Below are 26982 nucleotides of genomic sequence, written 5' to 3' on the forward strand. Positions count from 1 at the left end.
TTGGGGGACCCTGGGGTGGGGGTCACGACCCTGCCTGCCTCCCTAAACCCAGGACACCCTTTGTCTTTGTGGTTGCCCCCGACTCCTTGCCACCCGGCCCTCCCAGCGCCTTGTGGGATCAGAGACAGGAGGGGGATTAGGTTGTGCAAATGGCTCCCCCCTCCCCGCCATCCTGCCTCCCTGTCTTAGTCATCTCTGCCCTCCGCCGCCTTCTCCCTCCATTACAATCCCTCTGCCAGGCCAAGGGGAGAACGACATTGACAGGTGCCCCCACCCAGGGGCGGCGGCGAGGCAAGGGGCCGGCTGCTCAGTAAAGGATCAGAAGCGGTTTCTCCCCCACCCCGTCCTCTTCCTCATCCTGCAACCCGCGCCGCCCCCCTCTTCCGCGCTGCGCACGGATGACGGCTGGAGCCGCAGAGGTGTGTGTGTGACGGGGGGGCGGGGGGAGGCTGCGTCTGCTCCCCGATGCCCACGGGGCTATCTCCTCTCCCAGGGGCTATGGGGGGGGGGTCCCCTGCCACGGGCCGGGAATTCCCATGAGAGGAGGGAGCTGTCCCCCGTAGGGCCTGGGGTTGGGGGCACTGCCCCAGGGATGCTGCCCGCCTCAAGAGACCCCCAGAGCCGAAGGGAGGAGCTGAGTAATGCAGGCCCCTCAGTACCCAAGGGGGGTTCGGGGGACAGCCCTTTGCCAGGGTCTCGCTGTCTTCCCCAAAGGATGGGGCGGAGGAGGGGGGCGTGATCCCGCGGCCGCTGGCTTGACGTTTGCGGACAAGCCGGGGGCGCTGCGCCCCTGAGGGGCTCTCGTGGCGGGGGTGGGCCGCCTCCTTCTGGCTGGAGGCGGGGGGCGCGCCTTCCACGGCGCAGCGCCAGGGGCTGCCGTCGGGGCCGGGTAGCGAGGCCCGGAGGACCCGGGCGGGGGGAGTCCGAGTTCAGGGGCGCGCCGCTCCTACCTGCCTACGAAATTCTCGAGCACCGAGCTCTTGCCGGCGCTCTGGCCGCCCACCACGGCGATCTGCGGCAGGTCGAGGTCCGCGTTCTGGCCGATGGCGGAGAAGGCATCCTGCAGCCGGTTGACCAGCGGGATTAGATCCTCCATGCCACGGTTGCCCATGGTTGCGGCTGGCCCCACGGGCTGCGATCCGGCGGCCGCTTGGGCTCCCGGCTTTGGCTCTGCCGCTGCAGCGCGCGCTCTGACTGCCTGCGCCGCGGGCCCCCGCCCCTCGGGGATCGGAGCGGAGCGCTGTGCCAGAGTGCCGCTAGAGGGCGTCCGCAGCCCTCCGGGCCGGCAGTCATGCGCAGGCGCCGCCCGTGGCACTATGGGGACTGTAGTTTTCTCCTTCTGCGGCTTTTGGGGCGCTCGAGCCGTGTCTGGGGGAAGCGCGGATGCTGCACCGCAGATATCATTCCTGGAAATGGTCAAGGTCTCCTAGGTACTAGGTACCGTTAGTACCAGGCCCCTCGGATAGTGGTCATGACTGCCTGACTCCATCGTACAGGTGTGGAAACTGAGGCTTGGAGACATGGGCCTCCTCCAAGGTCATAGTCTCCTGACCTTCAGTTCCACTTGCCCTCACTGCCTTCTACTCTAGGTTGTGACTAATTTATCTCCGGCATTTCCCTCCCTGACTTTGGGCCTCAGTTTCCCCGTTTCTAGAAGGAGAAGATATAGAACATTAATTCAACAAATATTTACTGAGCACCTACTATAAGCCAGACCCTGTTCTAGGCGCTGGAGATACAACAATAAACAAGACAGACAGTTGGAGATACAACAGTAAACAAGAACAAGAACAAGATCTTCCCTCATAGATCTTACAGTGGAGACAGACAGTAAATGAATAAACAGATAAATGAAACAGTAAAAGTGAAAATAGTTTATACTAATAGTGATGGGAGAAATAAACATGGGGTGTGAAGAGAAGTACCTGTGTGGGTGCAGAGTCCTCTTTAGCCTGGGAGGTTAGGGGGGTTCTCTGAGGAGGTGACATTTGAGAAGAGACCCAAATGTTGAGAAGGAGCCAGCCAGGCCAAATGAATGGCAAATACAAGGACCCTGATACTTGGAAGGACCTTCATGGGACAGTTGGGACTTCTTATCCTGGAGAGTGACAGTCTTTTCCCCAAACCATCAGGGTGGTGGTAAAACAGTGGGATTTGAATCCAGGACTTCCACAACCCTACCCTGTTTATCCTTTTCACATGGAGAGACCATGGGGCCCCAGGCCTAGGCATCCCCGTCTGCATTTAAGGAACCTAATTTGGACTCCCCACAAGGCTGGAAAGAAAGGCCCGCCTACCCTGTGCTACTGGGGATCAGCAGGTTACTCTGTCTGTGAACAGGGTGGGGACACTGCTGGGAGATCAGCGGCCTGTGAATTGGGGACTGTTGTGCATTCACCCATTTAATGCATATTTATTAAGCCAGGAACTACGCTAGACCCCAGTGATAAAGCAATGAGCAAAATGGATAAAGCCCTTACCCACATGTGGCTTATAGTCCAGTGGAAAAAGAAGGACAAAGCACAAATAAGCCAATAATTATGACTGTCAGATGGTGATGAGTGCTTTGGAAAGCAAGGAAGCTGGGGAAGTTGGAGGAGGGGGTAGTGTTGCTATTTTGTATAGAGTGGTCAGAGGAGGACTCTGGTAAGGTAAAAATTTGAGCAGAGACCTGAAGGAAGTGAGGGAGCAGCTCATGTGGACATCTAGGGGAGGAATTTTCCAGGCAGGCAGAGGGGAATAAGCGGATCCCATCCCAGGAGCCGGGCCTGGGTCTCAGACGAGCTGTGTGATCCAGGTCCCTGCAGATATTTGAGCCGCCGTTATCCAATGTGGGAATGACTGCGAAGGGCATGGCCCTGGCCTGGCACTTAGGAGACCCTTATTAAACTGCTGCTGTTGATCACAGCCTTCTAGATAGCTGGAGCATCAGTCACACACAACACACATCCCGTGCAGCTGCTCCAAGCCAGCCCATTATTATGCTCTGAGAGCCAGAGAGGGCAGAGATGAAGCCTGAATTGGAGCCATTAATTTGGAAAGAGGGTGCAGGTTACAGATGTCTGCCTAGAAGAGCACCACCATGGCTGGGTTGTTTTTCCTAATTACAATAGGGAAACTTATTGTAAAAATCAGACTTTACACAGTGTTTGAAAGCTTCTGGTCATTCTCCCACCCAGAAATAACCACTACTTATAGCTTAGAGTTTATTCTCTGGCTTATCCCATATATATTCATTTTGTTTCATTTTGTTTTTATAGAAATGGGATCATACTATAAATCCTGTACTTCTGTATCACCCATGCCAGACCAGCAGCCTGGGCATCACCCCGAGTTTGTCAGAAATGCAGACTCTCAGGCTTCACTCATGACCTGCTGGATCACAACCTGCATTCAACCAGAACCAAGGGCCCCTGGAGATTCCAGTGCACATCAAAGTTGGAACTCTAATACATATTATCACATGCAACTTGCTTTTTTAGCAACAGTATGTCTTTGACGTCTTTCAGCGTAAGAACAGTTTGGTCACATTCCTTGTTCACGGCTGCATAGTTTCCCACTGTTTGGCAGTGCTCTGGTTCTGTTCCCTGGTCTGCTAAAAATGACTGTGCTGGGCTTGAAGAACGGATGGATAAAATGCCACTTGGAGGGGAGTGTGAATAGAGAAGTGCTGATGTTCTGGGCAGAGGAATCAGCATAAGCAAAGGTATGGAATCAGAAAGGAAACGAACCTGAAGTCTACCCTGTCTTTGTTCCCACAGGGCTTGGTGAGGACCAAAGGGGGGATACTGTAGATGGTTCTCCCGGGTGCTGAGAAGTTGGGGATCCAGAAGGCCAATGAGTTAAATGAGAGTCTTAGAAATGGCTTTGACCCTCTACTTTGAGCGCTGACGAGGGAGAATTCTCTCTGGAGCCCCTGAAGCTGTAACCACCACCTATGCTTGCAGATCAGTAGCAGGAACACTCACTGTGCATTTCTTCCTGGGCCAGGTTACTGTGCTGATTCAACCCTCAGGGGGGAGAAGTCCTTATTAGTTCCCCTTGACAGATGAGGCAACTGAGGCACAAAGAGGAATGTGGCTGAGGTCACAAAGCCAGAAAGTGATGGAGTGAAGATGTGAATTGGAGGTAGGTGAGACCCAGGGCTTCTATGTTTATATCCTATACTGCACCAGCCCGTGCAACCTATACACTTCTAATGCACATGAAATAAAACACTAGTCCCTTCTGATGGGGTTTTTGTTGGGCATACAGCAGGTGCTTAACAAATGCTAATTGCATTAAATTGTGCAACGGCCTTATTGCGCAGCCTTGACCCTATAGCTCCTGGGTCAAGCCATTATATTTAGACACTAAGTCTGCTCAGGGTCTGGCCCTTTGGATTCCTTCATTCATTTATTCTTCAGCAGGTATTAATCAGTGGCTACTTCATGCCAGACCTCAAGCAAGACATAGGGGGATGAAGAGGTTAATAAGATGCAGGACTTGTCCTGCTAGGATGCGGATCCACTGTGAGAAGAAGACAAGCTAAGCAGACCTGGTGCACGAAGCCAAGACACCTGGCCGTGTCTGGGGCAAGGTCACTGCTGAAGAAGCATTTGGGCCAGGCTGGAGCACACATAGTGCCCTCCTCTGTGTGGCTGGGGGATGGGCACCAAGATTTCCCAGGGGCTTTGGGGCACCAATGGTCCAGGCATCTTGGACCATTGGAATTCCCCATCTTACAATGAGGAGCTCCCCATAAGCCTGGAACAACAGCATAAGCCTAGATCCCTTGTATGCTGAGGATCAAGGGCGCAGCTCCAAAGCTAGATTGCCTGCTGTTCAAATCCCACCCCTACCACTGTCTAACCCAGTGACCTTGGGCAAGTCACTTCACCTCCCTGGCCCTCAGTTTCTGCATCTGTAAAAGGGGATAAGACTATTACCTAACTCATAGGGTTGTGTGAGGAGGATTCAGTGATGTAATAATTCAGGTGAAACATGAAAACATGCCTAAAACAGTGAATCCTTAGAGCTACGATTAGTATAATTATAATCATCATTACCGTTGTCCTGCCTGAAGAAACTTCAGCCTCATGAAGGTAGCAAAGCATGTCACCTCTTGGTGGGAAGGGTAAGGGATCATAAACGTGCCAGGATTTGTGGGGGAGAGACAGAGCTAGGTCTGGAGGTGTGGATTGGGGGCCAAATGAATGAATGAATCCAAAGGGCCAGACCCTGAGCAGACTTAGTGACTAAATATAACGGCCCTGGATGGCTCAGCCTGTGGAAATCCCAGGCCCCAGGGGGCCCCAGATTACCCAATTATTCCCCATGTGGACAGAGGCCTTTGAAGGTATATCCGGCAATCAGGAAAGGCCTCCTGAAGAGGCGATGTTTGAATTGAGCTAGGAAGACTGGACAGGGATCAGCCTGGTGACGAGTGAGAGGAGGGGGGAGCATTGTAAGGGAAATTTAGTTCCTTTGGGGACGGAAGGCAGCCACTGTGGCTGAACCTGGTAAGCGGTGGGGAGACCCTATTACACATAAGCCAGTCCTGTCTAGAAGAGATGGCCAAACTCAGATCCTAAGTCGGGAGGGGTCCTGCCCCAGGTCTCTCTGGAAGGTAGGGACAGCAACAAGGCTGTGCCCACCGTGCCACTCCCACCTCTGTTCTCTGTTCCCCTCATCCTGCTTCATAATAGGTAAAGGCGCAGGTGGATGACAGATACTGATACATGATAACCGTATGGCCTTATATTTTTCTCTGCTCTAGTCTGGCCGGGAGCTGTCGCTAAGCACGGACTATTCCTGGGGTTTCTGAGCTGGGCGTCTGGTTGTGGGTATACTCTGTGAGCCTGCGTTGGTGTGCTGTGCTGGGTGCCTTGCTGGGACTTGCTGCTGTGCGGTGATGGACGTAGATGTCAAGAAGGGAAGAGCTGCTGTGATGAACACCAGCCCGAGGATGGAAGGAGGAAACTGCATCCTGGAGTCATTCGTTCATTCCTTTGCTCATTAGTCAACCTTCCCCAAGCAACCATGATGTACAGGGCTCTGAGCTGGTGTCCCAAGGACATGGGGACAACTCAGCAGCTGTTTTCTACTGTCAAAGGGCACATGCCATTACTGAGGGCAGAAATAAGAGGAGGAAGTAGCAGGTTACAGGATAAGGACACCATCATCAATAGCTGGTTAGAAAGTGTACTGGGAAAATAGCGACAATAGCCACTATAGAAACTGCACAGATGCTAGATCAAGAAGCCTGCAAAACCATAACATAACGCAGTGCTTGAATAGATGGAGATGTTTACCTCATTCTTAAACTGAAAAACTTGGGATAAAGTTGGCTGTGTTTTTCCAACTTAAACACATTTCATGCAACACCAGTCGAAATTCTGATGGGATTTTGGCATGGGTGGCGGAGGGAGAAGGTTTGACAAAAATCATTCTGTAACTTACCCCCCAAAATCTACATGATTGGGAATTGGCAAATTTTAAAAAAACTTAACAGTATCAGGGGCTTGTGTGGTTAGGCATTAAAATATATTCCAAAACTATAACAATCACACTATGTGATATCATCACGGGAAGAGACAAGTAGATTCCTGGAGCAAATAGGTCTGGACATAGAGCCACGTGAGCATGAGTCTACTTCCTGATAAAGGTGCATCTCAAAGTGGAGGCAGGAATGAGGCCTCCAGGTGATGCTACGTCGTCAGACTTCATTTGGGATGCAGAGAGATGGGGCCTTTCTTCTCCCTCGGAACATACTTCATTGGGGGGCTTTGCCTGTAAGGGACTGATTAAAAGCAATTAACATGAGTCTAGCCCCAAACAGTGTCCCCAGAGTGTTTCCATCCACAATCTAGTCTGGTCTTCAAGGAGGCAGCACAAGATCATATACATTAAAAAAAAAAAGTTCACTCCCTCCCCATGATAAAGTCATCCAACTGGTCACAGCAAATTAGTAAAAAAGGAGAGAAAGTGAATCCCCCCCAGCCCCCCACCCATGAGCCCACTACACACATTTATTCTTTCCAAAACTGAGGTCATAATGTGTATGCACTTTTGTAACCTACTGGGTTCAATTCATATCATATCATGAGTGTTTAAATATCCTTTGAAGACATACTTTCTGAAGGCTGTGTGCTATTCCTTAAGAGGCAGACACCATGATTTATTTAGCTGTTCTCCAAGTTGATTATTTTCCAGACAGCTATTATAAATAATGTTTCTGTGAGCGACCTGCTGGCTTTTTAAAAAAAGTATACTTTAATTTTATTGGAGTATAGTTGATTTATAATGTGTTAGTTTCAGGTATAGAGCAAATTGATTCAGTTATACATATACATATATTCATTCTTTTCTAGATGCTTTTCTCATATAGGTTATCACAGAAACATTCTGTCTTTTTAAAAAATAAATTTATTTAATTAATTTATTTTTGGCTGCATTGGGTCTTTGTTGCTGCGCGTGGTCTTTCTCTACCTGCGGCAAGCAGGGGCTATTCTTTGTCGCGGTGCGCGGGCTCTTCATTGCAGTGGCTTCTCTTGTCGCGGAGCACGGGCTCTAGGTGTGCAGGCTCAGTAGTTGTGGCTCGTGGGCTCTAGAGCACAGGCTCAGTAGTTGTGGCACATGGGCTTAGTTGTTTCGTGGCATGTGATATCTTCCCGGACCAGGGCTCGACCCTGTGTCCCCTGTATTGGCAGGTGGATTCTTAACCACTGTGCCACCAGGGAAGCCCAAAACCTGCTGTTTTTTTTTTTTTTTTTTTTTTTGCGGTACGCGGGCCTCTCACTGTTGCGGCCTCTCCCATTGCGGAGCACAGGCTCCGGACGCGCAGGCTCAGCGGCCATGGCTCACGGGCCCAGCCGCTCCGCGGCATGTGGGATCTTCCCGGACCGGGGCACGAACCCGCGTCCCCTGCATCGGCAGGCGGACTCTCAACCACTGCGCCACCAGGAAAGCCCCCTGCTGTCTTTTAAAAGGCTTGTTTCTGATTATTTTCTTGGGCTAGATTCCTACAAGTGGGGACCAGGTCAAGGGTCAGAACACGTTCAAGAGTCTTGATAGAGAATTTTCAGATTGCTTTCCAGAAAGATGAATTAACACAGGAAGCCACCGCTGCCTTCCCTACCTTCACCAGCATGAGCATTATTATTATTTTTTTACTTTGGCAATTTGCTAAGCTCCCCAGTGCTAAACATTATGTAATATCATACACAGACACACACGCACAGACACACACACAAAAAATCCCCTGCAGGGGGTACTCATTTTACAGACGAAGAAACAGGCTCAGAGAGGACTCCTGCATCAGCCAGGGTCGCCTAGCCAGAAGGCAGTGGAGCCTCAATTCAACACCGGACCTCTCCAAGGCTAGCACCCAGATCTATTGGTTGCAAGCCTAGGCGATCTTGACTCAACCCACCCCTCCTTCCCCATTGCCTCCGTCTTGGTTCTCACCAGAGCCGAGTGATCTAATCTGGGCGGATATGATGCTGTCACACCCTTCCCTAGCCATTCCCTGCCCCTCAGGGGTAAAGCCCAACTCTTCAGGCCCGCCTTCAAAGCCCGCATAGTCCGGGCTTCCCTTCCACCCAAAGGCTCAAAGTCCCCTGAGCCCGAGCCCGCCCCGCCCCGCCCTCCGGCCACGCCAAGCCGCGTTCGCGCCTCCAAGTCCAGACAGAGTTAGGCACCTGTGCTGCCGCCCGGGGCTGTAGTAGAGCCGGTCCCTAGCTTTAGGGCAGCGCTAAAGTCACATGACTGCAGTCACATGACTGCAGTAACTGGTTGACACTCGGGTCTCCGCTGGGCCGACCTTAAGTCTGCGCGTCCCTAGCGCCACCGTGCGCCGTGTGGCACACAGTCGGCGCTTAATGCAAAGTGAGTGCATTGCCTAGGGCTGTTACAGCTCTGGTAGGCTCTGAGCAAGAGAAAAAGCAAAGGGAATTGTTCTTACTAACTGCGGATTGTTCGCCTCAGTGCTTGTGTGGGGACCGAGGAGAGGCGCACCGGGACGCGGGACAGAGTCGAAATTAAAGGGTCCTTGCCGGCAGGACCGTTCAGGGGCAGGATGAGCGCCGTTTTTACCATTAAACTCTGCCCTCCTCACCCGCTCCCCAGCCAAACCGGAGAAACAAACAAACAAAAAAACACTTTCAAACCGATCTCCCCACCCCTTCCAGGGCTAATTCTTCTGCCCCGTTGTGCCGGTCGTCCTCTCGCTGGGTCTCGGTCCCCGAATGTACAGCCGGCGGCTGCACGCCCCCTCCCACCCCAGCCCCGCGCGGGGTCTCCGGATCGCGGGACAGTGGCGGCCGCGGCAAGGTCCGCTGGGGATGGTCCCCCTCAAAGTCGCCCGCGATGTCCCTGCCAGACGAGAGACCCCTCTGGGCGACAGACGGACCTGGGGCTCAGAGCCGCCTCTTACCGATGCGGAGGACGCGGGGCAGAGGGTCTGCGCTGCCCAGGGTCCCCTAGCAGCTCGGAACCACTCCCAGCGCCGCCCAGCAGCTGGGCGAGCAGGTGCCGCCCCTGCAGCGCGAAGGGTGCACGGGGAGGGATCTCGCGGCGCGGCCGTGGGCACCCGGGCCTCCCGTCCTCCAGAGGGCGCTGCCCTGCCCTGGCCTGCAGACTGGCCTTCGGAGCGGACAGGCCGTGGCGGAGCAGCGGGGACCCCGGGAGCTGCGGGGACCGTTGGAGCCGCGATCCGGAGCTGCGGCCCACCCCCCACGGTGGGGGCTGCGCGACTGAGGAGGGGGTTCGGGGAGGAGGCTGTGTGGTTCCCGAGGCCAAAGCCGCGCTGGGAGGCGAAGTGCGCGGGCCGAGCGCGGCTGGGGGGACGCCGGAAGCCTTAGGGGCCACTTGAATGGAGGCCGAGGGCTTCTTTGACAGGTGGGGACACCGGTTTTGACGTGTAGTGCTGGCTCTGTCTGTAGAGGAAGGGGTTCAGCGGAATGGGGGGGATTAGGGTGGAGGGAAGCCTTCCTCCTACTTTGTTCGTGGAAGAAAGGGAAAGGTGGGGGTGGGGCGACGCTGATGTTATTGACAACATGTGCGCAAGGGACAGGGTGGGCGTATCAGAGGTGTGTGAGTGGACAGGGGCTGGCTTCGCTACGTGATTGGCGCAGAGAAAGGCTGAAGGGTGGGGTGGGAGGTGTATTTCTGTCGGACGCTCGTCCTGGAGCTGCGGAGCGGAGGGAGTCGGAGGGATGGAGGGTGCGGTTGGGCATTTGGAGGAGGGACTATTGGGAAGATATGGGGGAAATTGGCGGGAGGGTGGTTGAACTCTGCTGCTGGTGGAATTGGAGGTGTATGGAAAGGATGGGGCGCACGCGTGGCACGCTCTGGGCAGGACCGGGAGGGTAGCCGTGAAGCTCGGTCGGCAGCGTGTGAGGGCCGCGGGCTGGGGCTGGGCGACGGGGACCCGGCCTGACTCCTTCCCTTCCCGCAGCCGCCATGTTCAACCAGCAGCAGCAGCAGCTCCAGCAGCTCCAGCAGCAGCAGTTGCTGCAGCTCCAGCAGCTGCTCCAGCAGTCCCCACCTCAGGCCCCACTGCCCATGGCCGTCAGCAGGTAAGCTCCCCACTGGAGGGGTGGGCGGCTCTAGACCTGCCCCTCTGACCCATGCCTTGGAGACCTCCTCCCAGCCCTTTCTCTCAGGAGCATCCCTGTCTGAGTCCTGGAGGTCATCAATTCCCACCCTAAGGGGATGCTCTGTCTGCAGTAGAGGGGGGCAGAGAATGGAGGTGAGGGGTCTCAGGGAAGAGGGAGGGTTTGACTCTCCCCAGAGCCCTCTGACACTGCTCTCAACACACAGGGGGCTCCCCCAGCAGCAGCCACAGCAGCAGCTCCTGAATCTCCAGGGCACCAACTCAGCCTCCCTCCTCAACGGCTCTGTGCTGCAGAGAGCTTTGCTGCTGCAGCAGTTGCAAGGTATGACTGCGGGCCCTGTCTCGCTCCATCTTAGCGGGAGATCCCCAGCAGCCCCACGGCACTGAATCTCATCAAATCCACACAGTAACCCTGAGAGGGAGCTGTGTCAGCGTCCTGGTTTACAGATGAGGACACTGAGGCTCCAGGAGGTGGAAGTCCCTAAGTTGCTCAACTGAATGCAGGTCTATCTGATCACAGAGGTGTACCCTTGGCCATGGTGTTAGCTCTGTGGGTGCTACTCAGCACAGTTTGCTGACATTCAGATTAGATGATATGATGGATGGCAAGATCTATTTTGACCACCCTCCTTTCTTTGCATCCTATTTGACAGATGAGGATGCCGAGGATGTCAGAGAAGGGAAGTCATTTGCCCTGGGTCACATAGCATCAGCAGTGGCTGAGCTAGACAGAGGCCTGGGCCTCCTGACCCCCTGGGTCTCTGAGTGGGTGTCTCTAGCCCTCTGCGTTAAGCCTGTGTCCTTACCTGAGTTTCCCCATGTGGAGAGCAGTCTTTCATCTCTTCCTTACAAGAAGCTGCTCCCGATACCTTAGCCCCTGCAGGAGTAATCCAGGGGTCCAGAGACGTGGGGCCAGCTCATCTTCAGACCCAGCCTCTCCCGCACGGTAGCTGTGGCTTGCTGGCTGGTTCCTCAGGGCTGGGCACTGTGCTGAGGCCCTGACAAACCCAATTCCTTGACTCTGCTGACAACCCTAAGGGGAGATACACTCATGATCCCATTTTACAGATGAAGAAACTGAGGCCCAGGTGTTGATTAGTGGTCTTACTACGGAGCTATGTTCTGAGACACCAGGCTATCCTGCCTCCCAGCAGGGTATGCAGTCAGGTCAGAAGATGTGATGGTCATCACTCTTCAGCCCTCCTGGGGCCACATGGGTGTGGATGGTCCTGAGAGCTGGCTTATAAATGATAGATGATGAGTAGAGAGATAAAACCACACACAGGGACCCACAATGTATATATATTTTTTCACTTTTTCTTACTCATTCTAAAAGTCATACTCTTCAGGCTTCCCTGGTGGCGCAGTGATTGAGAGTCCGCCTGCCGATGCAGGGGACGCGGGTTTGTGCTCCGGTCCGGGAAGATCCCACATGCCGCGGAGCGGCTGGGCCCGTGAGCCATGGCCGCTGAGCCTGCGAGTCCGGAGCCTGTGCTCCGCAATGGGAGAGGCCACAACAGTGAGAGGCCCGCGTACCGCAAAAAGAAACCAAAAAAAAAAAAAAAAAAAACAGAAACAAAATAAAAAGTCATACTCTTCAAAGAAGAGTGAAAGAAATATTTTAAAAAGAGTATAAGAAAACCCAAATTGTCATATGCAGATTCACTCCTAAAGAAAAAACCACCCTTTAAAGTGTTGGTGTATTTCCTCCCCTTTTTTTCTAGGCACAAACCTGGGGACTTGTATATGATTGTGGTTATTGATATAAGTGAAAGGCTGTATCTTGTTTCTTTTTCACTGAATATAGCGGCATGATCATTTACCAAATGATTTGAAAGTCTCTGTAAAGATTGTTTTTGAACAGCTGTTTAATATTCTGCTGGAGGTGTGTGCCCTTGGGTCCCTAAACTTTCTCAGCTGTTTTCTTCTACTTCTTTTCTTTTCTTTTTTTTGCTTTAAATAATGGAATGAATATCATGTTTCAGAATTTTCTCTTAGAATGGATTCCCAAAAGTAGAATGACTGGGTCAGGGGGGATGGGTATTTTATGGCTTTTGATAAGTATTGCCAAATTGCTTTCCCAAAGGACTGGACCAGTTTGCAATGCCACCAGCCACATATGACAGTGCCGGTCTCACCATGCCCACGGCAACATTGGGTATTATACTCTTGATATATATATATATGTGTATATATACATCTAATCTACTAATTTGCTTGGCAAAAGCTATATCATTAATGTTTTAGTTTACATTTCTTGGAGTGCTAGTGCGGTTGAATATTTTATATTTGTCTGTTAAACATTTGTAATTCCTTTTGTGACTTGTCCACGTGCTTTGTCTATTTTTCTTTTAGAGTGTGCCACCTTTTATCTTACTGTTTTTAAGAGCTCGTTAGCATTCTCTCTGCACATATGTGTATATGTATTTGTTTTAAGTTAATGTTAATTAAACCCTTAGTAAATACCAGGCACACTTGTATATCTCATTGAATCCTCATAGAACATTGTGAGTCAAGCACTCTTACTATCCCCATTTTACAGATGAGGGAACTGAGGCTAAGAAGGGGAAACTGATTTGCTCAAGGTCACAGGTCTTGTACTGTGGAGTCTGCATTTGAACCAGTTCTCCCAGCACATCTGACCCATGCACGCCCTTAACCCCTGTGCCTCCCATCCCAGCACTGGGTCAGGGATTTAAACTGTCCTTTATTGGGTCACACAATTCCCAGTGCTGGATCTCTGAGTCAGATGAGGTGCCTGCCCTTAAGGAGTTCGCAGGGTGGTTAGGTGGTGGGCAATGGGAAGCAGACAAGGAAATTGTGCAGGTGGTCCTAGAACAGGGAAGCTGGGGCCTCTGGGGATACAGAGAGGGTCTGGGAAGGCCACCCAAAGGAGATCACCTAAAGAGAGGAATGAAGGATGATTGGGATGTAGAACAGTCCAGACAGAAGAAACAGCATTTGCAAAGGCCCAGAGGCAGGCAGAGACCAGGCTTGTTTGAGGGATGCATGGGAGCATGTAGCTGGAATAAAGTGGGCACGTGTGTGGGGAGAATTGCGAGAAAGGAGGTCAGGGAGGAGCGCAGGACTGGACCTTGCACGGTGAAGAATGGGCTTCGTTCCTGAGTATCAGGGAGCTATGGAAGGGCTTAGGCAGGGGGAGGGGCCAAGTCAGAATGTGGTTTTTGAAAGATCACTGTTTGCTGCTATCCAGTGCAAAATCTGTGGCTGAAATTCGTACAGGGGATGAAGTGGCTTTGGAGGAAGGGGGGTGGTAGGAGTGGAGATTTGAAGAGGGGTCAGGCTAGACTGAGGAGAGGAGTAGGAGTCAGTGTTAATAGAATCTGGTGTTGGCTTGGATGGGGGAGGGTGAAGAGAGGGAGGAGTCAGGAAGATGCCCTGAATCCTCTCCGGTAGCCAGCTGTGGACAGCAGTGCCACTCCCAGAGACCCTGGACAAGCCACTCCTTCGCTTTGTGTCTCTATTTTGTCATCAGTAGAGAGGATAATGCTTACTCTGATGGTGGCTGGGCGGGGTGAGTGAAGCCATGCATAGAAAGTGCTTAGCAAGTGGCTGCTTCCCAGGAAACTTGATGAAGGGTAGCTTCTATTGGTAGGAGAGTGTCGTATTATTCCAGGGACCAGTCATCTTGCTGGTTCTCCCTTTGGGTCCTGTGCTGAATCTTTCACATACCTTAAGGTGTACACTAAAGCATGCCTGAGGGTGAGCGGAGTTGCTGGGGGTGCTTAAGCCACTGACCAGGGAGGCATTTGGGGTGGGAAAAGGCCCCCTTCCCTCCCCAGCTGGAGCAGAAGACGCTAGCCCTAAAACCCCCTCTCCACCAGTGGTCCAGGTGGGACTGCGTCTTCAGCTCTCATCTCTCCCCTCTGGCTGCCCTTGGGTGGGGAGGGTCCCCTTGGAAGTTAACTGTGGTGATGCTTTGGGGGACTGACCCCTGACCCTAGCCTCTACCACCCAACCACAGTTGTAATCCCTTTTCTCCCTTCTTTTCACACACAGGTAACCTCCGTGGCTACAACCTGGCAACCCCAAACCTGACAGCTCCCAGCCTCACACCTCCGCAGTTGGCCACCCCAAATCTACAGCAGTTCTTTCCCCAGGCCACTCGGCAGTCCCTGCTGGGCCCTCCTCCTGTTGGGGTCCCCATAAACCCCTCGCAGCTCAACCTTTCAGGGCGGAACACCCAGAAACAGGCCCGGACCTCCTCTACAACCCCTAGTCGCAAGGTGAGTGGTATCTGGACTGGAGCAGGCGAGGATGGGAATGGGAGAGGGTGTATCTGGGGATCAGCCCAGCTCTGCCCTCTCTGGCTCACATTGGCCTTTGGGCAGATCATACCCCTCTTTGTACATCAGTTTCCTCATCTGTAAAATGGGGAAGGGGGCAGGAGTTAGACTCGCTTAGTGTTTCCCAAACTTTAAATATTCCTGAACCCCAATGTGATTTTTGCTATATCCAAACACCACCAGTATTATTATTTATTCCCTTTTTAATTACTATTTATATTATTTACTAATATCTCTCTCTTTCTGAAAAAACTGATATGTAACTGACATATAACATTGTATTCATTTTAGGTGTATTCTACCAATTTTCTTTAAATCAGCTCTGCCCAGTGGAAATAAAATGTGAGCCATACATGTAATTTAAAAATTTCTAGTAATCACAGTAACAAAGTAAAAAGAAACAGGTGAAATTAATTTTACTAGCATATTTTATTCAACTTAATATATTTAAAAAATGATTTCAACCTGTAATCAATATAAAAAATGAACACGGCATTTTACATTCCGGTTTTTTTTGTTTTTTGTAGTAAGTCTTTAAATTCCGGTGTATATTTTATGCTTACGTCTCAATTCGGCTTCCAACATTTCCAGGGCTCAAAAGCCAGGTACATGTGACTAGTAGCTACGGTCTGGGATAGCACAGCTTTAAATGAAGTAGCTGCTTCTCTGCTACATTTAGTTAAAAAGGAAACATTATATCACTGTCTGAAATTAAAAAAAAAAAAAGCTAAATTAATTGCCATACATAGAAGTAAAAGAAAAGTGACTGGGGGTAAAACAATGTTCTAAAATGCTCAACTCTACTCCGTTGCCAGCCGAAGGTTCTCAGCCGCTACAGGCCTTTCCCTGACGAAAGGAGGAAGCCTCAGAGAGATTTTCAAAGGGAATAGTATCCTCCCTGAGCCTGTCCTGTCCCTGAACGTCCTGGCAGCTCCTCACACACACCACACTCCTGAGAGCACCTGGCGGTGGAGGGGTGGAACACCCTCCTTTTCTGGCTGCTCTGGCGCCAGCCCACATCGGGAGGGGAGGCATTTCCCTCCAGAGGGGGGTCCAGGCGGCCTCTGACTTTACGGTCGGGCTTGTCCTGACACAGTCTGGCCTAGTGTTTACCTCCTTGCCCCCATTTTACATATGGGAAAACCGAGGCCGTGGGGTGGAGGTTGCCCTGGACTGCACAGCTGTCACGACAGACCCAGAGTCCAGCCCTCCTGACTCACAGCCAGTGCCCATGTCGTGCAGGGTGAGAGCTGGGTAGCTTCTGAAGGGTGTGGAGTCCTGATGTGGTGCATGTTTGCCCTGGTTCCTCGGGCTTAGGAGGAGGGAGGGAAGCTGCATGTGGATTCCTGAGGCTTCCTGGGGTGCCCTGGAACCATGTGGAGCCGTGTGTTCATTTCACAGATGTCTGTTAAGTCCTGCGGAGGACTCACTGGTGCAGAGAAGGCATCTGGAGATGCTCTCCTGGAGATCTTGGGCTGGGGAGGGGGTGGTGGTAGTGGTGAGATCTTAATGCAAATAATGCTCCAGCCAATGAATTATGACTATGAAAAATGCCACAGAAAGGAAGCCTGGGGCCCCTGGGGGCCTGTACTATGGCTTAGGAGGGCTTCCTGCAAGAAGTGCCTTTGAGGCTCTGGGAGAAGGCCTGGGGCTTTGGGGAAACAGAGAAAAGGCCAGTGTGGACATAGGGAGGGGGAGGGGGAGCGTGGGGAGAGCTGAGGCTGCAGGGGTGGGCATGGGGTACGGGCCAGATTGTGCAGGGGGGTGGGGCGGGTGGGTAGTTTCAGGCTTGGGGTAAGGAAGGAGTCATCCAGGGCTATGGGAAATCACGGGAGGGTTGCAGCCTGACAGAGATGAGAGACATGATCAGGTTTGAGAAAGGTCCCTCAGGAATTCCCTGGTGGTCCAGTGGTTAGGACTCTGCGCTTTCACTGCCGTGGCCTGGGTTCCATCCCTGGTCCGGGAGCTAAGATCCCGCAAGCCAAGCGGCATGACCAACAAAAAAAAAAAAGAGAGAAGGATCCTTCTGGCTGCTTTGTGGAGAACAGGGTGGGGAATCAGGAGGCAACACCGTGGACCACGTGAAGGCATTGCATCCCCCAAACCTGCATTTACTTAACCGGCAGGCAGCTAGATGGAACCCCCTGGACAGAATTCCTGGGGTGTTTAGGATCTTCTCTGGGGCCGGCCCCGTCATCCTCTGGGGGACGTGTTGCAGCCGCTCTTGGGCAAGGGAGTATTTACTGGGGTGGGTGGCAGGTATCATAAATGGTTTCTGAAAGGAAGCAGGATTCTTCTTCTCAGACGATGCCTGTGGAGGACAAGTCAGACCCCCCAGAGGGGTCTGAGGAAGCCGCAGAGCCCCGAACAGACACACCTGAAGGTGAGGGAGGGAGGTTGCTGGCCCTTCAGAGGGGACGCGGGTTAGGGCAGTGGGGCGCAGGGGTGGTCATGGAGGCAGGGATCTTGCAGGGTGGGTGGGGGGGTGAGCCCAGGCCCCATCTCCTGGAGCTCGTGCGTGCTATATCCAGCACGGCAGTCATTCACCTGCCCTCCATTCCAGACCAAGAATCTCCCCACTGCCTAGATTGCATCACTAAGGAGAAACGCGCTGCAGCACCTGAGCCTGAGTCTTGTGTGGCGTCTGAGCCACCAGCTAAAAGGTCAAAGAGGTAACTGATGCTGAAAACCTGCCTGGGGCCCAGGTACCCTGTACCCTGATTCCTGCAAAGGCAGAGGGTAGGGGGTTGGTGGGGTGAGATCCTTCAAGGAAAGGGCCTTGGTTTCTGGCTTGGAGGAATGTCAAACCTAATTCTTCACCTTACCTGGGAAGGCCCTCAGCCAGACGGACTCTGGCATCTTCACTGTGACTGAATCACCTGGAGGCAGGTGAGGTGGCCAGCTTGGAGGGGTGAAGACGTGAGCCTGGAACCTCAGAGAGTGGGCAGAGGGTAGGCAGGCTTGCAGGACCTCGGATACATATTAGCAAGCTGTGGGAGGTGGGAGCAAGTGATCCAATTTATTTAGGTGCAACTGGGACCCAGAGAGCCGAGGGGGCTCGTCCAAATCCCTAGCTTTGTATGCGGCATAGCTAGGACTGGAGCCTAGGTCATGGCCTTTCTTGGGAGCCCCTGGGGCCAATTGAATTTGATCTTCTTTTGATCCTTCCTAGCTCAGAGGAGCCCACAGAGAAGGGAACCCCGGGGCAGCTGCAGGCAAAGGTCCAGCCACAGGCCCGGTTGATGGCACCAAAGCAGACACAGACAACCGAGCTGCTGCCTGAGCCACTGGAAGCTCGAGTGCTGCCACGATTTCAGCCACGAGTTCTGCAGATCCAAGCCCAGGTGCAGCCACAGACTCAGCCAGAGACTCAGCCACAGATGCTACCATTGAAGGCCCAGGTGCAGCCAAAGCTGCAGAAGCAGGCACAGACACAGACCTCTCCAGAGCACTTAGTACCACGACAGGAGCATCTGCAGCTGCAGAAGGAGGCAGAGCCACAGAAACAGGTGCAGCCACAGGCACATTCACAGTCCCCAAGGCAGGTGCAGCCACTGCTGCAGAAGCAGGCACAGACGCAGACGTATCCACAGGTCCAGACAGAAGCGCAGCCGAGGCTCCAGCCGCTGGAGCTGCCACTGGAGCAACGTCCAGTGCAGTTGCCAGTGCAGCCACTGGAGCCAAACCAGAGACAGCCTCAGACTCAGCCACAGGTGTCGGTGCCGGCACTGGAGAAAGCCCCAGTTCCGGTTCCCTCTGCAGTGCTGGAGACGCCGCCCGATACAGTGGAAGCTGGAGCAGGTAAGTGAGCAGTGGCTCCCAGCCGGCCTGGTGATGGGACAGCTCTGCCTGAACCCTTCAGTCCTGCCCTGGCACTGTCCAACCCTGACTGGGTGCTGCCTGGGACTGAGGGTTGGGCCTGGATCTAGGGTTCGGGGCCGTCTGCACTGGAGGCTTCAAGGTCCTGGATGTGGGCAGAGAAGGTGGCTCTTGGGCCTGGGTCCCTCAGGGCCCAGGTGGGAGATGGACCCTGGGGAAGCAGAGCACATCTGTCATTTCAGGCCTGGAGGAGGCCTCGCCAGAGCCAGTGGGCGCCCAGGTTGGCCTGGAGGAGAGCCAGGAAGAGTTGACCAGTGGCCTGGATGTGGGAGAATGTGAAGAAAGAGCAAGAGAGATGCTGGGGGTGGGTAGAGATGCTGATGAGGACCACATGGTGCACCCCCTCAGCGCCCCCTCGGGTTTCCCCTCCTGTGAAATGTGACAGCAGCCCTCCACCTGGGTTCGTGGGCAGACCAGACTGGGTTTGACAGTGGTTCAGTGACAGTGGTTCAGCCTTCACATGCCTTTGCTCTGATGACCTGGAGGTACTTTTAGTGATAAGGGTCCCTTCCAGCCGGCTCACCCTGAAACTAGAGCCCCCAGAGCCCCCTACAGGTAACGTTGCTCCAGCGGAGGGAGCGCAGCTGGAAGCCTGTGCCTGGGGCTGGGGCCCAGCCCTGCCTCCTGGCCAAACCCCCTCCCTTCTTCATGCGTCTCCATCTGTCATGTGGGGGGTGGGGTGGGTAGACTTTTAGAGTGAGGCGGACCTGGGTTTGAATCCTAACTGTGGTGCTTCCTGGCTGAGCGAGCTTGGGCAATCACCTGACCACTCAGAGCCTCAGTTTCCCCACTTGTAAAGTGGGCTGTCAGGACGGCTCCTAGATGTTTAGCATGGGGCTGGCCCACTGTAAGCGCCCAGCTGGTGGTAGCTCTGCTCCTGCTTCCGGTGTAGGTGTGGGGTGCTGGGGGCTCCCTGAAGGTCACCATCCTGCAGAGCAGCGACAGCCGGGCCTTTAGCACCGTACCCCTCACACCTGGGCCCTGGGCCGGCGACTCTACCTCTGCCACCCCTGTGGCGGCCAGCGTGCCCTCTAAGCAGGCCCTTCAGTTCTTCTGCTACATCTGCAAGGCCGGCTGCAGCAGCCAGCAGGTACCGCCCCCAGCGGCTGGGTGGGGAGGTCACGTGGGCGGGCGGAGGGCTTGGGGTCTGTATGTGATGCCTAGCCTGCCCTTCCCACGGCTGCCTCTGTGGCCACGTGGGCCCTCAAGCCCCACCCCCAGCAGCTGTACATTTGCTCACAAAACATTTCCCGACCAGCCAAGGGGGCAGGATTTTAGAGTTGGGTGGACCTGGTTCAAATCAGCCCTGACTGGCCATGTGGGTTTCGGAAGGTGAATGCCACCCTTTGTGCCTCGGTTTCCGCATGTGTCAGAGGAGGAGACATTTAGAACCCGCCTCTAGAAAAAAAAAATAGAACCCACCTCACTGGCAAGTTCTGGGGATTCAGCGACTTGACACTGAAGTCATAAGCCCCAGGCCCGGCCCAGAGCGAGTCCAGCATTAATAACAGCATCATACTGGTATGATTATTACTATCGCTACTGTTACCTTCGTCCCTCTGTGCCTCCCCTGAGCAGAGTCATGGGAACCTGGAATTTGATCAGACTGCTCCTCGCCTTGGAGGCGCTCAGTCTCCAGGGGGAGCAGAGGCTCTGGCTGGCGTGTACTCACTCCGTGCCTCCGTTCACCATCCTTCTCTGGCCCACACAGGGTTGTAAGAGAAACGGCCTCCCAGCGGAGGTGGGGTGAGCATGAAGCTAAGGTTGAAGGCCTCTTCCCCGGGCCGCACTCTTGCTCACCATTCTGGGGCTCACTCCTCATGCCCCTTCCTCCCTCTCGCCTGCCGCAGGAGTTCCAGGACCACATGTCGGGGGCCCAGCACCAGCAGCGGCTCGGAGACATCCAGCACATGAGCCAAGCCTGCCTCCTGTCCCTGCTGCCTGTGCCCCGGGATGTCCTGGAGCGAGAGGACCAGTGAGTGGGGGATCTCAGAGCCGCTGTAGGGGGGGTAGGCGGCCTCGCAAGCCAGCCCCCGGCAGAAAGGGACCCTGAATCTACCATCCACAAGGTCTGCTTTTGGGTTAAGCATTGCCCAACCTGAGACACCTCGTCACACCACTAACTGTGTGGCCTTGGACCTCAGTTTTCCTTATCTGTAAAATGGCCTCACGAGGGGTGTAATGCAGGAACTCATGAGCTAGACAGTCTCTTAAGGTTACATCCAGGCAGGAACAGTGTGACCATGTATGTGGGAGGGAAGTGGGTTGTGGGACATCCTGCTCCCCTGGCATATATGCTGACCCCAACCACGGGGGCCTGAAGGTCAGGATCTGCTCATCTTGTGGCTTGAGGTTAGAGCTTCCCTGGGTCACCCCTTTTCTTTGTCGTGGGGACTTGGCCCATCAGAAATGTCAGCCCTCCCAGAGTCTGGGACTGGCTCTTGGGGTGCTCTGTGGGCAATCACTGAGGCCTGCAGGGGCTGCGAGGCATCATCAGTGAAAGAAACAGGATGGTGCTGGCTCGGGACACCCTGCGGGATATGGGCTGTGTCTCACAGGACAGCTGCCACTCAGCTCCAGACCTCCTGGTTTTTCAGAGGCATCTAGAAACCTAGATTTGTATGTGAATCTCCCAATTTCAAAATGTTAACAGCTAGTTCAGAATTAAAACAAGATGAAACAAGTCCTGTGGAGGCCAAATCAGACCCTTTCAGAGGCTAGATAGGCCTTGGGTCAATGGTCGGGCACTGTGCCATGAGCATTTATAGAGGGTCACAGCTTGAAGCTCCCTGCATGGGGTGAGGGGACAGGAAGGGCCCTCGGGTAGCTTCAGCTTGCATCTCCTGCGTGACGGGAAGCACTCTCTCCAAAGGCTTCTGTGTCTCTGTTAGGCAGTTCTCACTAAGAGAAGAGCTTCCCTGTGGCTTTGTAGGATGTTCTCCAGCCTTAAGGCTCCCTTTGCTTGCTGACCTAGGAGTTATACTTAGGCCAAATCATCATAAAGACAGGAGAAAGGTGACTCACAGAGTTGCTCCTTGCAGAGTTAATGCAATGGTGAAAAAATTTAGTTGGAAATGATCTTTTCAAAACTAGGGAATTAGTCAGATCAGTTTAAGTCTTATCCACTTGGTGGTAGAACTAATTCTAGGGAATTTCTGATAATGTGGAAACATATGTGTGATGCAGTGTCAAGTTAGAACAGGATCCAAAATAGCGTTTGCAGAATGAGTTTGATTATATTCAATATAAAAATAGATCTTGGGCTTCCCTGGTAGTGCAGTGGTTAAGAATCTGCGTGCCAATGCAAGGAACACAGGTTTGAGCCCTGGCCTGGGAAGATCCCACGTGCCGCAGAGCAACTAAGCCCGTGCGCCACAACTACTGAGCCCACGTGCCACAGCTACTGAAGCCTGCGTGCCTAGAGCCCATGCTTCGCAACGAGAGAAGCCACCGCAATGAGAAGCCGCGCACTGCAACGAAGAGCAGCCTCCGCTCGCCACAACTAGAGAAAGCCCACATGCAGCAACGAAGACCCAACACAGCCAAAAAAATTAAAGAAACAAACTAATTAATTAAAAAAAAAAAGATCTTGTGACGGAAGAAAACTGCAGGGCTGTAGCCCAAGCTATAAACAAGCTTCAGGTGGAGGGGATTCCGATTACACTGTCTTCTGATGATGTCTGCCCTTGAATCTGGACTTGGCCCTGTGCAGAATGTGGCAGTCCTTCCGATAGGCTGTGTGTCCTTCTGACACAGTCAGAAACTCTGGGCTGATCCCATGCCAGGCCCCGGGGATGCTGGGGTGGTGTCCTGGCTTCCCAGAGCTTGCAGTCCAGTGAGGGCAGAGAAGGGATCAGGTCCTCCCAATTCATCGTGGAAAATGCTGGAGCAGTGGCACTTTGGGGTCCCAGAGGGGGGCCTGGCTACCTGGGATTGGGACAGGTCCAGAAATGGGGGGAGGCGGAAGAACAGCTCTAGGAAAGGGAGGTTTTATCTAAACTGAAGGATAAGAGGAGATCTCCAGGGCAGATATCCTCAGTTCTGTCACCGTCCTGGTGGCCTCCTGGTATCCCAGATGCTTCTAAATCTCATTTCTCCCCCCAAGTTTTCTCTCTTATTCCTATTTAAGTATTCTTCCAGATGAGCCTCAGGACCATTTTGTTAAGTTTCCAAAAAAACGCTTCTGTTGGAATTGCATTCCGTTTATGGAGCGTCTGGAAGAGCTGCTGTCTTTCCAGCAAGAATGCGGTGTCACACTGTACTTGTTTTGATTGTCATCATTTAGAGAGCCTCCACCCAGGCGCTGGTGCAACACCTGCCAGCTCTACTACATGGGGGACCTGATCCAGCACCGGAGGACGCAGGACCACAAGGTATGAGGACCCACCTGCTGCAAAGGCGCCCAAGCCCAGGGCTGCGGAGGAGGGAGCCCAGGTTGGGAGCAGAAAGCAAACGTCAGCCTTTGTCACTGCGTGGCCGTAACTCATGACGAGTCAGTCACGTTTCCTCTTTGGGCTTCAGTTTCCCCAACTGTCCAGTGTGGGCAAGGCACCATCTCACCCTGCATTCAGCCTCGGGGCTCGTGGGGTCCTCAGGTGCCTGCCCTCTCTCCCTGTCTTCCGACGGTCCTGTCTCTGTTACCATCTGTCGTCCTTCCTTATAGCACAGGGACGGGAGGTGTTTGCCTGTGTTCTGTGCAGCACAGCCGGCTGATCACAGAGGTGGTGGGCCTGCAAGTGGGAGGCGAGGTCTCGCTGGGCCCCTGCCTGGCTGCGCCTGGGGCTGCTGCCCGCCGCCCACTTGGCCTGCCCTCCTGTCCCCAGATCGCCAAGCAATCCCTGCGGCCTTTCTGCACTGTTTGCAACCGCTACTTCAAGACCCCCCGCAAGTTTGTGGAACATGTGAAGTCCCAGGGGCATAAGGACAAAGCCAAGGAGGTAACCCCAGCTCCCTCAGAGGACATGGGCCCAGGGAAGTAGAGACTTGGCCAAGGCCACACAGCAAGTTGAGGTGTATTCCAGTCCAAGTTCATAGCAGGCCCGGGGGGACTGGAGTTCTTTGGGGTGTGGGGAGGATGGGGTGTCGCACCCTGGCTGCCCAGAGCTGACTTGAGCCTTCACCCACTCCCTGGGAAGCTGAAGATGCTCGAGAAGGAGATTGCCAGCCAAGATGAGGACCACTTCATCACGGTGGACGCCGTGGGCTGCTTTGAGGGTGATGAAGAAGAGGAGGAGGACGACGATGATGAAGAAGAGATCGAGGTTGAGGAGGAATTCTGCAAGCAGGTGCTTGGGGGGAGGTGGTGTGGAACGGAGGCTGGTGGCTGGACTCCCAGCCCAGGAGAGACCTCACCCCGCCTCCCAGGGGCCAGGAGGCACCGTGCTGGCATCTTTGGGCACTAAGGCCTGCCACGATTTAGTATCAATAGGAACTCTATTCAATATGACGATATGTAAATATACATCATGACACCTATAGGGTAGCAGGTGAAATATGCAAGGTCTTCAAAGCCTGGCTGCTGTTTTTACTTGTGGAAGAGAAAGGGCATCCTGGGGCAAGAGAACAGCATCATAAAGGCATGGAGAGGACTTCCCTGGTGGCGCAGTGATTGAGAGTCCGCCTGCCGATGCAGGGGACACGGGTTCGTGCCCCGGTCCGGAAGGATCCCGCATGCCGTGGAGCGGCTGGGCCCATGAACCATGGCCGCTGAGCCTGCGCGTCCGGAGCCTGTGCTCCGCAGTGGGAGAGCCACAGCAGTGAGAGGCCTGCGTACCACACACACACACACACAAAAAAAAGTCATGGAGAGGGGAGCTATGTGGTGCATACAGGAAAAGTCAGTGAAATATGATGATGAGGATGATGGCGAGAGCAGTGAACATTTTTCGAGCACTTACTGTATGCCACGCGTGTACCAAGCACTTTCCTGGCAGAATCTTACCCACTTGGATGCCAGGAGGCGAGACTGCAGAGCCCGTGCTCAAAATACCCCAGCTCTGCTGCTTCCCATGAGTGAGGAGCTGGAGGAGCTTTGCAGTTTAACAAGTGTTTCCAGAGCATCTCTTCTGGGCCAGGCCCTGGTGCTGGATACCAGGGGTACTTGGGGTTGAAGTTCTGGCCCCTGTCCTCACAGAACTTGTCTGTTACAGTCCAGGGTGGTGAGGGGGCAGCCACAGGGGGCGGTGCATAACGGGGCTGTGGATGGAAGGTTGCGTGGGTGGCCTCCAGCCCTAAGCAGGTTGGGGGAGATGCCAGCTTTGCTACTCAGTGGTCAGCAGTGGCATGACCCTGGGCAAGCCCCTTGGCCTCTATAAGCCTGTTCCTCTGCTTAGAATAGTCCCAACTCAGACTGTAAGGAAGGGTCACAGCCCAGGGGGTGGTCGTTATTCTTAAAAGCCAGATTTGTTTGCAAGGCACTGCTAGGCGTGGCCTTGTCTGGAAGGGGCTCATGTCCAGCCAGTGAGACAAGGGATCCTTGATCACTTGAAACCTACCCCCTAAGACTGTGATTGCTGCAGCATTAGGGAGCTGGCGGGGGGCTCATGGCAGAGTGTAACCGGGCTGGGGGCTCACCAGGGCTCACTACCCTGCACCTCCATAAACCCGCTGTATGACCCTGGGCAAGTGAGTTAATGTGCCTGGGACTCAGTCTCCTCTTATGTAAAATGGGCAAACCATAGAAAGTTGTTATGAGGATTCAGCGAAATGACACGTGTGATGTGTTGGGCATACCTGGCATGGATTATGGCCAGTGTGGGAGCAGGAGGGCTTCCTGGAGGAGGGGACTGATTGAGCTGAACCTGGAAAGTATAGATTGGGAAAGGCACTCGGGGGGCAGGATCAGCATGTGCAAAGGCTCAGAACATGCCACCCACAACCTCCTGGAAATCAAGGCGGGGTTCCTTGATTGAAGAGCATGGGTGGGTTCCAGTCCCCGCCTGCGTTTAGGAGGAGGCTAGGGGAAGCCAGAACCAATGGAGGCCCACACCTGTGTGTGTTTCCAGGTGAGATCCAGAGATATATCCATAGAGGAGTGGAAAGGCTCGGAGACCTACAGCCCCGACACGGCATATGGTAAGACCCCAGCCCTGACCCCACCTGCAGGAGCTGCGGCCCTCAGGTCGCCTCCAGGCGACCCCCCAGATCCCAGCCACAGCATCCTGGCCAGGCATCCTGTCCCCTCGTCCTCTTTTCTTTTCCCATCTGGAGGGTGGGGAGGGGTAGCAAATGGGCCCCTAGAGAAGGGGGGACACCTGGCTGGTGAGGCATGTGAGTGCACAGACCCTGCTGTCCCACAGGTGTGGACTTCCTGGTGCCTGTGATGGGCTACATCTGCCGCATCTGCCACAAATTCTATCACAGCAACTCAGGGGCGCAGCTCTCCCACTGCAAGTCCCTGGCCCACTTTGAGAACCTGCAGGTGAGTCAGGCCCCCTTCCCGGCTCTGCCCTGCCCAGGGAGTCAAGACTGTGTCCTAGATGATGGGGACAGCCAGTGGCCACCTCCCTCCTGTGTTTGGCCTCAGCCCCTGGGTACAGCCCCCAGTGAGAGGCTCTGCCCACAAAGGGAATCAGAGCCACGTTGGGGCCAACGTCTCTCTGCAGTTGTTCTGGTGGGTGCTGAGGGCTGGGCTGTTAGCTCTAGAGCTCTGGCCCAGAGAGGCTGAGCACATCACACAGGGTCACACAGCATGTCTGACGCTGTCTCAACTGGGCTGGGGAAACAGCCTCTGGCCAGGAGCACACCAGGTGGGGAGGAAGCCTGGCCTCACCTGCACTCTCTGTGTCCAGAAATATAAGAAGGCCAAGAACCCCAGCCCCACCACCAGGCCCGTGAGCCGCCGGTGTGCAATCAACGCCCGGAACGCCCTGACTGCTCTGTTCACCTCCGGCGGCCGCACACCCACGCAGCCCAGCACCCAGGACACAGCCAAAACGCCCAGCAAGGTGACAGCCCAACCCGCTCAGCACCCTCTACCCCGGCGCTCAAGCCGCCTCAAAACCTGATGGAGGGAGCGGCCCACAGCTGCCCCGTCTGGGTCTAGATCTGCTACGCTTTTTAGGAGTCTGTGTGGAGACTGTGACATGGTTGGTGTTTTTACTCAAAATCCAATAAAAGAAGGTAGTTTGGCTGTATAGTCCCCACCAGCACTTCCGTCTGGGTGGACAGGGAAAGGGGGCCCCCAGCTAGCTCTCAGTC

The 26982-nt window shown here is 54.1% G+C and overlaps 2 protein-coding genes and 2 long non-coding RNA genes across 34 annotated transcripts in view; 2 read left to right on the forward strand and 2 right to left on the reverse strand.

Moving 5' to 3' along the window:
* DNM1 (dynamin 1) overlaps positions 1-1222 on the reverse strand; it is a 45044-nt gene extending 43822 nt beyond the window's left edge. For 14 of the 24 annotated variants that reach the window (XR_010944836.1, XR_010944835.1, XR_010944834.1 and 11 more), the window contains exon 1: positions 951-1221. Coding sequence is in view for 17 of the 24 variants with exons in the window: in XM_067743114.1 (XP_067599215.1) it covers positions 951-1111 (161 nt within the window). In the remaining 7 variants the exon portion in view is untranslated. Of the gene's footprint in view, positions 1-950 lie in introns of all 24 variants that reach the window. The other 10 variants (XM_067743128.1, XM_067743117.1, XM_067743112.1 and 7 more) reach the window with 1 other exon arrangement.
* LOC137227405 (uncharacterized) lies at positions 72-7399 on the forward strand. Its single transcript, XR_010944843.1, has 4 exons — positions 72-419; positions 3261-3706; positions 3991-4128; positions 5759-7399. It is a non-coding gene; the product is annotated as an uncharacterized lncRNA (long non-coding RNA).
* LOC137227408 (uncharacterized) lies at positions 6362-9556 on the reverse strand. Its single transcript, XR_010944846.1, has 2 exons — positions 9416-9556; positions 6362-6781 (listed from the first exon to the last, which is right to left on the reverse strand). It is a non-coding gene; the product is annotated as an uncharacterized lncRNA (long non-coding RNA).
* Positions 9557-9606: 50 nt separating this feature from the next.
* Positions 9607-26914, forward strand: CIZ1 (CDKN1A interacting zinc finger protein 1). 8 transcript variants are annotated; one of them, XM_067743135.1, is made up of 18 exons: positions 9610-9879; positions 10439-10559; positions 10804-10919; positions 12684-12755; positions 14618-14844; positions 17194-17287; positions 17468-17576; positions 18077-18413; positions 18498-18705; positions 18966-19087; positions 19676-19873; positions 20634-20758; positions 23069-23156; positions 23607-23720; positions 23919-24068; positions 25788-25857; positions 26082-26203; positions 26574-26914. In XM_067743135.1, the coding sequence occupies exons 2-18, from the start codon at positions 10444-10446 to the stop codon at positions 26787-26789; spliced, it is 2484 nt and encodes an 827-aa protein (XP_067599236.1). In that variant the 5' UTR covers positions 9610-9879; positions 10439-10443; the 3' UTR covers positions 26790-26914. The 8 variants fall into 8 exon arrangements, with proteins under 8 accessions (XP_067599237.1, XP_067599234.1, XP_067599236.1 ...); XM_067743136.1 differs by having other exon boundaries at positions 9607-9879; positions 18077-18705; positions 26510-26717; XM_067743133.1 differs by having other exon boundaries at positions 9609-9879; positions 18077-18705; positions 23919-24044.
* Positions 26915-26982: the final 68 nt, after the last annotated feature.

This window comes from Pseudorca crassidens, chromosome 7, assembly GCF_039906515.1.
Source record: "Pseudorca crassidens isolate mPseCra1 chromosome 7, mPseCra1.hap1, whole genome shotgun sequence".
In the NCBI taxonomy this organism is placed as follows: Eukaryota; Metazoa; Chordata; class Mammalia; order Artiodactyla; family Delphinidae; genus Pseudorca; species Pseudorca crassidens.

Excerpts from the sequence above, each read along its gene's own strand:
- CIZ1 (XM_067743129.1), top strand. The coding sequence starts at position 10,444 with ATGTTCAACCAGCAGCAGCAGCAGCTCCAGCAGCTCCAGCAGCAGCAG. Across the intron at positions 24,069-25,787 it reads AGGAGGAATTCTGCAAGCAG|GTGAGATCCAGAGATATATC; the intron begins GTGCTTGGGGGG and ends GTGTGTTTCCAG. Across the intron at positions 26,204-26,573 it reads CCCACTTTGAGAACCTGCAG|AAATATAAGAAGGCCAAGAA; the intron begins GTGAGTCAGGCC and ends CTCTGTGTCCAG.